Source organism: Staurois parvus, unplaced genomic scaffold (genome assembly GCF_062004578.1).
Source record: "Staurois parvus isolate SC_StPar_1 unplaced genomic scaffold, SC_StPar_1.0 ptg000745l, whole genome shotgun sequence".
In the NCBI taxonomy this organism is placed as follows: Eukaryota; Metazoa; Chordata; class Amphibia; order Anura; family Ranidae; genus Staurois; species Staurois parvus.
In genome coordinates, this window is record NW_028318541.1 from 822665 (window position 1) to 836155 (window position 13491).

A 13491-nucleotide genomic window follows, 5' to 3' on the forward strand; every position below is an offset into this window, starting at 1 on the left:
TCATATGAATACATTTGTTGAGAAATTGTCGAAAAAAATTTATTTAGATAATTATGACCAAACGGGATAACGAAAAGTTTATAAATTTCATGTTGAGATTGAATATATATTTGCTATAAATAAATAAAATGGTTATACCAATAGTCAATTATAAATCAATTATGTGATTTTGTATATAGTCACATACTGTACACTACCATTAGAATATAGAAATCCAGATTTTTTTTTTTGTAAAATCAAAAGTTTACCTTGATGTTTTTGTGTTTTGTACAGCAGCTTTAAATTATACATCTCTAGCCCCAGCCTTATTACAGGGGAATCACTCTTTTTCTCTTTTTTCTTTTTTGGGGGGGGGGGATGTGTGCATGGTGGTTGGGGGGAGTGTTGGCATCACCCATGCTGAAGACCAATCAGGCTGGTAATCTGAATGTGTAGGGGGTTTCATGCTCACATCTTTGGGTTTCTGGGTTAGTATCATCCTTGGTGGTAATAAGGAAGGACAACCCCATTTTTTAATTTGATAGACCTAAGCTGAAACAAGAGGGTCTGAAAGGCTGATAATACAAGCCGGAATCATAGCCTTGGTAATAACCAAATGTAACTTATACAAACCAAAATAAAATCTTTATAAGATGTACATTAAAGCTGAACTATACTCCCCTTCCCTTGCTTTCTCATCAACATCATCTTCTGGTGTTCCAAGTACAGGATCTTCAGCTATCTTGATTACTCACACCTGTTGATGTAACTCCTGTGCATGTGCACTGGAGTTCATCCATCTTGGAACCTGGCACATTGAGCTGCACAGGCACGCAAGAATCCTCTATTCTGGAAGAGACACACAATGTTTCTTCAGCAATAAAAAGCCTGGCTGTTGCAAATTTCCATTTTCTGCACAAAGTTCAGCTTTAGGCTGATCGCTTTCACATGTTCCATATATCTTAAAAGACTATAGTTTACTTTTAATGATCAAAAATCTAATCATTTGTTTCTACGCAGTCTGACCACTCTGTGTGTGGGCAACTTCAAGGATTTCAGTCCATTAACTATAAAGGCTCCCGCTGCTGTGTATATGGGCACAGAAAGCGGCTTCTCTGTTGGGTTCAATGGACTGAGCACGCTTCATTCAATTTTATAGATCGATGAGATTGAATTGTTCCCTTCTGTGAACATTTGTTTTTTTTCTCCCTACAGTTGGCTCTTTTTCCCTCCAGTATTTCAAATGGCATCCAGGGACCTGAGCCCCTACCAAAAAAGCCCATTTCACATATGAAATCTCTCAAGCTTCCAAAAATGCTAAGTTATGATTTAAGAATATGTTTATAGTCTGCCAAAGAGCGAGCTGTCAAATGCTATAGTTTATTTCAGCTCTGTGAGTTCAAAGTTTCACGGCTACACGCCTTTGTGGCGGTGGAATCATATGGTACAAGCGTTTTGCTGAGGGGTGGCGGGCCAAGTTTGTTAATATTGGACGACTTTCACAAAGCTCTTTAAGCTTTAATTTCGTGGTGTGGACTATTGTTAGCCAGTCCACTTTCCGTATGCACTGATTCTTCTGTGGTTATTTTTGCAAGTTCATTTTGTTGATTTGAAAATTTGCTTATGCTTCTGTGCAACAAAAGCTTTATAGCCTAATCAGATTCGCTGAATGCAAAACTCCTGGTTTCATTTTTTTTATCAGAGGGGTGAGGAGTTAGGATACCTAAATGATACAACAAAAGTGCAATCTTTATGCCAGTGCAGTTGGTTAAAAGTAAGTGCTCTCCTCCAATCCATATGGGCAAGAAAAGAGATATTCTTTAGTTGTTGTTATCTTACCTGGCCAAAACTACAACAATCAAACAAAGCATCTTTAAATAAGAGCCATTCATCTGTCTGTTCCTGACTTGTTCTATGGTTTTTGCCCCACCGGATTAAATCTCAGCTTTAAAGTGGTTGTAAACCTCTGAAATGAAAAAAGAACAAAGCTCAATAGTGTGTGCTATCCCCAATCCAAAGGGCCTAGTGTGGTCAATTCTGACAGTCTACGCTGACACCACGGAGTCTTGTGAGACAGCCTTGCCTCCCCCACCCCCTTCAGCACACAGAAGGTGATTGACAGTCTTAGCTGTGCATGTTTTCCTATGAGACTGTATAGAGAGGGGGGGGGGTGTACATTCCCTCCACTCAGGTCTCAGATTACACTTGGTTCCCTGCTCAGTGTGTGACATCAGATCCCCCCCACTCCCTGCCTGCTGGAGCTCAGAAACAGCCTTTGTTCTTTGTGGTTTTTTGGAATGCTGTAGGGGAGAAAGGGCTTCAGATAAACAGGCACAACCTTTGCGTGAGGATTTATTTCATCTCTGTATCACCAGAGGCTAGCCACTTCAGTGGGTGTTTGTAAGTGATTACAACCACATTAAATGTAGTCTATGTAACATATGGCTGATAGTTAGAATTAAACAACATTAAAAGGAGTAAATGTGGTTCTGTTTCCTTTTTTACACAGGTCATCTATTCCACAAGTTCCGAATCACAGAGTCAGACTGGTACCGAATAAAACAGAGCATTGACTCCAAGTGCCGCACAGCTTGGCGCAGGAAGCAGAGAGGGCAGAGCTTGGCAGTAAAAAGCTTCTCCCGCAGAACCCCTTCAAACACTTCATACAACGCTGCTGGTAAGTCGTACAAACCTACCCTCCATTTCCCCTTTTGTTGTTCTCCTCTATTGCTGTTCTGAAAAGTTAAATTTTTTGATTTTCCCATCACTTTCTATATCAGAGCCACAACAACAGTATAAATCTCCCCATAAGGGACACTGATACCAGTAAAAACATGACAGGGATTCTAACCCTTCCACACTCCATATATATATATATATATACAGTTGCAAGAAAAAGTATGTGAACCCCTTGGGATTACGTGGAGTTTTGCATGAATTGGGCATAAAATGTGCTCTGAACGTCATCTAAGTCACAACAATAGAAGAACACAGTCTGCTAAACATAATACTACACAAACATTAGATGTTGCCATGGTTTAATTGCACATAACATGTAAACATTCACAGTGCAGGGAGGAAAAAGTATGTGAACCTTTGGACTTAATAACTGGTTGACCCTCCTTTGGCAGCAATAACCTCAACCAAACGTTTCCTGTAGTTGCAGATCAGACCTGCACAACAATCTGGAGTAATTTTGGACCACTCCTCTTCACAAAACTGTTTTAGTGTAGCAATATTCTTGGGATGTCTGGTGTGAATCGCTCTCTTAAGGTCATGCCACAGCATTTCAATCGGGTTGAGATCAGGACTCTGACTGGGCCACTCCAGAAGGCGTATTCTGTGCTGTTGCAACCATTGTTTTGTTGAATTACTTGTATGCTTTGGGTCATTGTCCTGTTGCATCACCCATCCTCTGCGGAGCTTCATTTGGCGGACAGATGGTCGTACGTTTTCCTGCAAAATGTTTTGTTAAACTCTGGAATTCATTTTCCCATCAATGACAACAATCCGTCCAGGCCCTGTGGCAGCAAAGCAGCCCCAAACCATGATGCTCCCTCCGCCATGTTTTACAGTGGGGATGAGGATTTGATGTTGGCGTGCTGTGCCTTTTTTTCTCCACACATAGTGTTGTGTGTTCTTCCCAAACAACTCAATCTTGGTTTCATCTGTCCACAGTATATTTTGCCAGTAGTGCTGTGGAACATCCAGGTGCTCTTTTGCAAACTTCAAATGTGCTGCAATATTCTTTTTGGACAGCAATGGCTTCCTCCGTGGTGTCCTCCCATGTACTCCATTCTTGTTTAATGTTTTCCTTATTGTAGATGTGTCAACAAAAATGTTAGCATGTGCCAGAGATTTCTGTAGGTCTTTAGCTGACACTCTGGGATTCTTCTTTACCTCATGCAGCATTCTGCGCTGTGCTCTTGCAGTAATTTTTACAGGACGACCGCGCCTAGGGACGGTAGCAACAGTGCTAAACTTTCTCCATTTGTAGACAGTCTGTCTTACCGTGGACACATGAACATCAAGGCTTTTGGAGATACTTTTATAACCCTTTCCAGCTTCATGCAAGTCAACAATTCTTGATCGTAGGTCTTCTGAGAGCTCTTTTCTGCGAGGCATGGTTCACATCAGACAGTGCTTCTTGAAACCAGTAAACCCAAAACAGGTGTGTGTTTTTTAAGGGCAGGACAGCTGTCAGCAACACATCCAATATCATCACACTGATTGGAGTCAAGGTTGGCTCACTCCTGGCTCCAATTAGCTCTGGGAGAAGTCATTAAGCTAGGGCCTCACATACTTTTTCCTCCCTGCACTGTCAATGTTTACATGTTACATGCAATTAAACCATGGCAACATCTAATGTTTGTGTAGTATTATGTTCAACAGACTGTGTTCTTCTATTGTTGTGACTTAGATGACGTTCAGAGAACATTTTATGTCCAATTCATGCAAAACTCCACGTAATCCCAAGGGGTTCACATACTTTTTCTTGCAACTGTATATATATATATATATATATATATAAAGCACTTTAACAAAAACAATGCATTTCCTCTGAAAACATGCTCCAGAAACAGGAGCATTACAGGAACATTTAGAGCTATGATTGATAAGGTATTGAGCGATGACCGCATAGAACCTGGAATATGATAATCTCCTATAAGCCCACAATTCAGCACCCAGGTGGCACACGTTTATTGAGACACTTGTTCTGGTGACAGCTATCAAAGGGCTTTTTCACACTACCGGTTGGGGGAGTGGTAAAACTTCACAAGTGAATCGTGCTTTTACTGCTCCCAGACTACTACCCCTTTCGCTGCAGAGGCAACAGCTGGGGTGTACACATGCCACAGCCGTGATGCTTTCCTTCGTGATACAGTGCCTCCTCACTGTCTGTCACATGTTTTCTCAAAAGTGAGCAGAGCGCGGTTCACTTTTCAGAGACCAAAGCCTGTGTGAACAAACCCTAAGAGGGATTTCTCCTTGCTGTGGAGAGATTACACTCATATCCTGTTTTGTCTCTCTAACAATAAGTGACAGGAAAGCTTCCCAATGGGGACAGACAGTTATAACAAACTCAACAGGTATTTGTAGCAAACTTGCTCATCAGAGTTGGACGCAGAGTTCCCCTTTTCCTTTTTGTTTTCTTTTTATTTGAGGTATTCCTTGATCATTCACTCCCTACCCCCTCCCTTCCTGAGAGGCAAAACGTTATCTCCTGAGTGACAGATGGTGGGGGGTCAACACAGGTGAAGGCATCCCTGGTTTGGTGCCAGCAGTCTGCAGAAAGTGTAACCTTTCTCACCCATCATAAAACAGATAAGGCCGCTTCTTCCTGGACTTGAAAGAAGTTGGAACCTCCTAAAACTGACCAGCAGTTAATTGAACATTCCTCAGGTCAGCTGTCACCTATGTTTCATATCATGGAGTATGAAGCTGTTAGTTTTAATTGAGAGTCCACTGACCTCCTGCCCAAAATATTGTATTGGGCAGACTCAGAGCCCCCCCCCCCGCAGGGGGATTTTTAAAAAAGGACCGGCTGCAAGCCTGGATGCTAAGCTTAACACATCTCCTCAGCTTAACATCGAACGAGGAGATCAACGAACCTTCGTGCTCTGCAACTTGGATCTGCAAAACAAGGCATATGGGCAAGTAACTTAACCCTGTAACTTCCTTCCTATTATCTCTTTGCTGTATCTATATATACATATATATATATTTTATTATATTTTAGTGACATCTCTTTGTAAATATTTTATTGCACCTGTTTGACTCTTTTAGTAATAAATCTTTCTTCTGAAAGTGTTAAACTGTTTTTAAGCGCTTACTTGCAATTTACAAATTCCTGCCTTTTGAAGAGACGCTACTGTGTTTGTTACTCCCTGCCTAATTGGCCTGTAGTTGACCATATTGGACAGGTGACTTTTCAATCATTATAGTGTATTTCTGACAGAGTTTCCATCTTCTCTGTACAAAAGACGGTGGTGGCAGTTTGAAAGGGTTAGTTGCGTAATTAACCCGACCCAGTAACAAGCGCATTCAGGCTGCAGGCACCGATTGTAGTCCATTAGCTGGACAATTGCTTTGTAGGGTGCAGCTGGGTGTGGCCTTGTTACGCGCGTCACACCGCGGTTTTAGATCGGCTGGTCCTTTGGTCACAAGTTTGGTGAGAAGGTCTGGGGTCTGACGCTGTGGGCGTGACGTATTACTGATAGTCGCGGTCGTGCGATTGTCGCATGTTGCTGGTGGCGACCGTGCGATCGTGACAGTATTAACTATTTCAAATAGAGTAGGGGCTAAAGGACATTAGAACAATCCACACTCATAAGACTCCAACAATGCTGCACCACATTCTCTTCATTTTTTTGCATAAAATATATTTTAGTAAAAATGAGCAACTGAACTCCTGTAATACTTCAGAAGCAGTGTTAGTACAATACCTAGCATCTGCATATTAAAAATCATGGAGCTATTAGAAACATGCCAAAACTTGTACAGTATCTCACAGAAGTGAGTACACCCCTCACATTTTTGTAAACATTTTATTATATCTTTTCATGTGACAACACTTAAGAAATTACACTTTGCTACAATGTAAAGTAGTGAGTGTACAGCTTGTATAACAGTGTACATTTACTGTCCCCTCAAAATAACTCAACACACAGCCATTAATGTCTAAACCACTGGCAACAAAAGTGAGTACACCCCTATGTGAAAATGTCCAAATTGGGCCCAATCAGCCATTTTCCTTCCCTGTTGTCATGTGACTCGTTAGTGTTACAAGGTCTCAGGTGTGAATGGGAAGCAGGTGTGTTAAATGTGGTGTTATCGCTCTATCGCATACTGGTCACTGCAAGTTCAACATGGTACCTCATGGCAAAGAACTCTCTGAAGATCTGAAAAAAAGAATTGTTGCTCTACATAAAGATGGCTTAGGCTATAAGAGGATTGCCAAGACCCTGAAACTGAGCTGCAGCACGGTGGCCAAGACCATACAGCGGTTTAACAGGACAGGTTCCACGCAGAACAGGCCTCACCATGGTCGCCACAAGAAGTTGAGTGCTCGTGCTCAGCGTCATATCCAGAGGTTGTCTTTGGGAAATAGATGTATCAGTGCTGCCAGCATTGCTGCAGAGGTTGAAGGGGTGGGGGGTCAGCCTGTCAGTGCTCAGACAATACGCCGCACACTACATCAAATTGGTCTGCATGGCTGTCATCCCAGAAGGAAGCCTCTTCTAAAGATGATGCACAAGAAAGCTCGCAGTTTGCTGAAGACAAGCAGACTAAGGACATGGATTACTGGATCCATGTCCTGTGGTCTGATGACACCAAGATAAACTGATTCGGTTCAGATGGTGTCAAGCGTGTGTGGCAGCAGCCAGTTGTGGAGTACAAAGACAAGTGTGTCTTGACTACAGTCAAACATGGTGGTGGGAGTGTCATGGTGTAGGGCTGCATGAGTTCTGCCAGCACTGGGTAGGTACAGTTCATTGAGGGAACCATGAAAGCCAACATGTACTGTGACATACTGCAAGCAGAGCATGATCCCATTCCTTCAGAGACTGGGCCGCAGGGCAGTATTCCAACATGATAACGACCCCAAACACACCTCCAAGATGACCAATGCCTTGCTAAAGAAGCTGAGGGTAAAGCATGTCTCCAGACCTAAACCCTATTGAGCATGTGTGGGGCGTCCTCAAACAGAAGGCGGAGGAGCGCAAGTTCTCGAACATCCACCAGTTCTGTGATGTCGTCATGGAGGAGTGGAAGAGGACTCCAGTGGCAACCTGTGAAGCTCTGGTGAACTCCATGCCCAAGAGGGTTAAGGCAGTGCTGGAAAATAATGGTGGCCACACAAAATATTGACACTTTGGGCCCAATTTGGACATTTTCACTTAGGGGTGTACTCACTTTTGTTGCCAGTGGTTTAGACATTAATGGCTGTGTGTTGAGTTATTATGAGGGGACAGCAAATTTATACTGTTATACACTGTACACTCATTACGTCACATTGTAGCAAAGTGTCATTTCTTCAGTGTTGTCACATGAAAAGATAGAATAAAATATTTACAAAAACGTGAGGGGTGGAAATGCATTTTCTTTGGTTTATTAATTTGAATAATTCTATTAATAGAAATATAGAAAAAATGTATTAGCTGCAGCTTGTTATAGATTGGGTTGAAAGGGTAAACTTGGAAAAAAATAAAAAAAACATAACATCCCCTTTGTATTTAGACCCAGAAGTGACCAGTCAGAGGAGGTTTGCCACCCATTGGTGATAGAGATGTCAGTACCTAGCTCATAGACCAGGGCAGGTAGCATAGAGTCTCTTGTATGCCTGGTAACCTTGGCTCCCTCATTGTTTACATGGGGTATTCCTGGCTCCCACCTATGAGTTACAGCCGTGTTGTGGAAGAGTTGTACAACTTATATTAAAAGCAGCATTTTGGAGCCTCTCCCAGAGAAATGGGGAGCAGAAATAATTCCCTGTGCTGGCCTTTTTTGGATGCTTATTAAGTGTAACCACTGTATCTTCAGTACACAGGGCCAAACTCTGATTTCAGTGGAAAAATTCAATTCTCCAAACGATCTTCATTCCAAGAGGCTGAAATGAAACAAGTAGGCAGAGAATTCGTAATTAAAACAAGTAAAAGTAGATCTGTAGCTTTGCAATCTTGTAACGCTAATGAGCTGACTCAGGAGTTTTAGCCATTTTACCAGGTGAGCCAAAATGTATATCAGCCATATTTAGGATTCAGGAGCTCTGGGAAGTACTGTGTTTTCAGTCTTTAAAAATCCCAAATCAAGCAGGAACACCTGTCAATGATCAGATCTGATACTGCTGTGAAATAATGATTTTTTTTTTCTAAGAGGCTATTTGGCTTAGATTGTAGATGTTCCTCCAGGCGTCTTTATCCACAGCTATTGGCCACCCTCTTGCCATTATAAACAGGGCCGCAAAATGTATCCACCCATTTTCCTGTATCCCACAGTTACTGGAAATATGTCAGCTATGTGTTCACACTGAGAGCTTCAGGAACATTCAGGTATTCCTGCCTCTCCTCGCCAAATTCTTGGAATGGTAGTCCACTTTCCTGTGCAATAAAACAATTTTTCAGCTGCTGCCTTTTGAGAGCACAACATCTGCAGATTCAGATGTACATTGTAAAGAGCTTTGTACAAATTAGTCACTTTGTAGATGAATTGTATAGTCGCTTAAACTCTTCTGTACTTGCAGTAGTGCCTAAGAACTTCATCCATGAAAGCTGGAGCAAATGTGGAGGCCCCAACAAACCATACTGATACCTTGATTCATTTGTTTCAGAATTTGTTTCAGAATCTTCTACTCCAGTAGAAAAGTTTCAGGCCGGGGAAGGGATGTTGAATGACCTTTTTAAAGTAGAATCCCAGCCAAAACAATTCCCTAGTTTTGTGTAAAGTGGGAAATTGTTAGCACATCTTTCAGGTTTATATTGCTGTCTGTGCCATTCTCACTTTTATGGCCTGGTGACCATTGTCACCAAAAAAGAGAGAGTTAGGGGAAATATAACATTTTTCAGATGCCACCAGTCGACAATAGCGACTACTGTTATTACATGGTGGGATTTCCCTTCACGTCAGTAGATTTCCCTTAACTTCCTGCTCCTGTGAAACAGAACATAAGAAATTTTACTTAACAGGGTCATAAATGGCAAAAAAAAAAAAGCCAACACAGATTTCAATCCTTTCTCACTCCACCTGAAACAAGAAAGTAAAGATTCTGTGTGTGAGGGCAGCTCATACATCCACATTTGATATGGGTTATTGTAATTTTGGCTGGTGACGAACCCAGGGGAACAGAGGCAGTGCTTGCCAGATGACCCAGGTGCTCAGTCTGCCGAGTTAGTACACATTTGTGTAGCCATGGGCTTGGATTCTCCATCAACCACTGCTGGACACCTGGGCTTTTTCACTGTTTACGATCAACAAATCGAGATTACATTTTTCATTAATCACAGGTGTTTTTTATATTTCCTGGACCTTGTTGTGATTAATGTGGAAGATAAAAATCTAGACGCTCTGATGCAATTTGGAATCATGTTTGTCCCTTGTGGACAGATTGTTTCAGACCCATACAATCTCTTACAAATCTTGTTAAGTGGATTAAGCTTCTAATGGAAACTATTTCCTTAAAGTAAACTTGGAAAATATGGTCAACAGCTTTTAATGAAACATCATCACTCAACTGCGAATCAATGCAAGCACTTCTAGTAATATGCTTTCTTTAAGATACTGATCCTCACACTGAACTAAAACTCTCAGCATGTATTCCCCATGTTTAGGGTTTTCAGGTCCTGATTGTTTGCAGTGTAATCTACATATATCATTTATGTTGAGTTTCATGTTCGCTGAATTGATACAGAGATTTATGAGGAGGACAAATGGTAAAGGTAGGTATTTGAGGATGTATGGAAGAGTGAAGAGGGTGAGCAGGATGTATGGAAGATTGAGGTTTCTGAGTAGGATGTACGGAAAAGTGAAGTTTGTGAGGAGAACATATAAAAGAGGTAGGTTTGAACGGAGGATGTATGGAAGAGTGAAGTTTGCGAGAGACATATGGAAGAGTGAAGTTTGTGAGCAGGACATATAGAAGAGTGAGGTTTCTGAGGAGGAGATATGGAAAAGTTAAGTTTGTGAGGAGGAAAAATGGAAGATACAGGTTCCTTAGAAAGACGTACGGAGGTTTGTGAAGAGGAAATATGGAAGAGCAAGCTCTTTGAGGAGGATGGCTGCAAGAGGAAGAATTCTGAATTGTCAGGAGAACATATGAAATAGGGTGGTTTTAGAGGTTTATGAAAAAGGAAAAGGACTGATTAATATGTGTAGCAGCTATATACAGTATTTGCTATTAGAATGCTTTGGGAGGAAGGATAAAGGGTTATAAAGGTTTATTCTAGAATTTGGTCCTATGCTCAAGGGGTACTCAAGGATGTACGGACATCTGGAACATACATCTGAAGCATAAAAATCTGCAGTGTTGGATTCACTTCCATAAGTATACAATGTATTAGAGTAAATGACTTTAGAGCTAAATGTTTATGGAACTTTTAAGCTGTGAAAAATATATGAGGATTCCTGCTAGACCAGTGGTAGCATAAAGATCGCTTCTCGGCCTTTTGGCTAAGATCAAGTGTAGTATCTGTTCTTATCAGTGTCCAGTGGGGGTGCTCCCGGCCATTCTAGCTTTGCGGGGATGGCTGTTGTATAGTACCCCTGCTGGTATGATGGGGGTCTGGAAGGCTAGTACCGGGGGGACAGAAACCGGGATGCCCACACGTAGCTGGGACCTGGGAGTAATTCCCCCGAGGAGACCGGAAGGACCCAGTACCTCCTGATTTGGACGGATCTACCTTGTCTGGCCAGGAGTCGGGAAGGCAGAAAGTCTGCAAACCAGTGCCCCCTAAGTAGACGCCCTCAGGGGTGCCACTAGTAACACCTGGGTGTGGGACCCCACAGTGTGAAGATGGCACAAGGTCACTGCGTTTTCACTCTTTTTGCACAAGCGCCCTTAGGACCAGGCCTTTTGGCTAGGACCAGGGCAATTTTTGCTACAGGCCTCAGGGCCTGGTCTGTGCACTATTTGGCACGGCCACTTTTTTATTTTCTATTTATTTAATTTATTTCACTCCCACGTTTTGTCACTTTTTCTTACTTATGTGTGTGTTTTCACAGGATGGAAGGTGTGGGTCCTCGAGCCTGCCCTGAAGTCTAGGGGGTGTGTGGCCTTTTGGTTCCTTCCTCCCCTGATCCCTAGGGGGTTTTCTCTTCGGGAGAGCCCGCTGACCAAGTACTGGGTGTCCGGCTTTGGCTGGACACAAGGAACGGTGGTCCACCAGGCCTTTTGGCCAGGAGGACCAAATGGGAACCTTGTCCCTGTCAGGAGCTTCGTGCCTTGGGGGATCAGGGTAGCGGTCCAGCCCCTTTAGGGGTAGGACAAAAGCACACCCCTAAGTGCACTTTTTCGTGTGGTGTTTTGCACTTGCACTTTTTTTGTGAACACTTACGGGTTTTTCGTTATATTTGCACGTTTGCGGACTTAAAAAAAAAAAAAAGTGGTAGCATAAAGATGCTGTTCCTTCAAAGCGGAGTCTCACCCAAAAGGTTCTGCATTTCTCTCCCCCCCCCATGCAATATTTGGAGTGTGTGTGTGTGTATTCAAAGTTGCCCAATCCCACTTCTGCTCTGACTGCCTAGGCGATCTCAGAGTGGAAGTTTACCCCATCCCTTCCCTGCCTACAGCCTCTTGGGAAATTTTACAGAACCAAGGAGGCTGAGGGACCATTCACGGGGTGCAGAGCAGCTCGCAAATGCACAGTGGGGAGCCGGCTGTGAAGTAATTTTCCCACAGTTAACATGCTGGCGCTGGGGACCCAAAGACCGTTGAAGAACTGGGCCGGGTGAGGACAGTGCTTGATCTCTGCACAGATAAATGTTCTTTTAATAAAAGTCAGCAGCTACAGTATTTGTAGCTGCTGACCTTTACATTTTTGTTTCCACATCCTCTTTAAGTAGTCCTCCCTGCTGATCCTGATATATAGTCCTAGAAATGGGAGGTGTTTAGGCAAGTTGGGTGTAGGCTGAGTAGTGTTGGGCAGGCTCTTTCTGGTTTCTTGGCTTTCCCCAGCTTGGTATTCACAGATATTTGTAGGTTTGTGCCACGATAAACAATATCTAATTGATTGAAACCATCATTCTTCCTTTTTTTTTTTTACTGTCACTTGCTTATAAAGCGTTTATTTTTTTATTGAAAATGAGTAAAATGAGCTGTTCACTTTTATTCATAAACTCAAAAAACAAATGGCCAGACAGTGAGAGGTTCCAAACCACATCAGAGAAGCCAGGCCATAGATCACTGAGCACCGATGTCTGGTGTAGGCATTGATTTTAATTTTGGCTAGGCAATTGATTTTGACAGATTAAACTCTTCTTTTACAGAAAAGTGATATTAAGAAAAAAATTGTTTTGCTTCCATAATTGACCATTAAACTTGAAAAATAAACCTTTTGGATGATAGTAAAATCTTCTGTTTTTACAAATCGTAAAAACACACAGCATGTTGTGTAGGGATACAGAAGACAGTTGTATAGTTTATAAATCTAAACTGATTAAAGAAATACTATACTGAGTGCTTCTAGACTGGTTTCACAATGCCAATATCTTATTTTTAAAGGATAGTAGCCATTTCTTTTCAAAATGGGCTTTGCCATTATTATTATTATACAGGATTTATATAGCTCCAACACTTTGCGCAGCACTTTACATTATAAAAGGAGACAGTACAGTTAAAATACATTTCAATATAAAAGGGTTAGGAGGACCCTGCTATGTTTCAGCCATGATAATACAGTAGTGATACGCTTATAAATGGCATGGTAGACAAGTGGTATCTGCTTTAAGAGCTGGCAAAGACCTTTCTGATATAAGTGATGGGGTTCTCAAAGTATCAACACACTGGTGGTACCCGCA

At 42.1% G+C, this 13491-nt stretch overlaps 1 protein-coding gene and 1 pseudogene across 1 annotated transcript in view; both read left to right on the plus strand.

Annotated features, from left to right (window-relative positions):
- BANP (BTG3 associated nuclear protein) overlaps window positions 1-13491 on the plus strand; it is a 454339-nt gene that overhangs the window by 249792 nt on the left and 191056 nt on the right. The window contains exon 8 of the mRNA XM_089654123.1: window positions 2489-2656. Coding sequence (XP_089510249.1) covers window positions 2489-2656 — 168 coding nt within the window. The remainder of the gene's footprint in view (window positions 1-2488; window positions 2657-13491) is intronic.
- On the plus strand, window positions 11126-11268 carry LOC149445179 (U2 spliceosomal RNA; annotated as a pseudogene).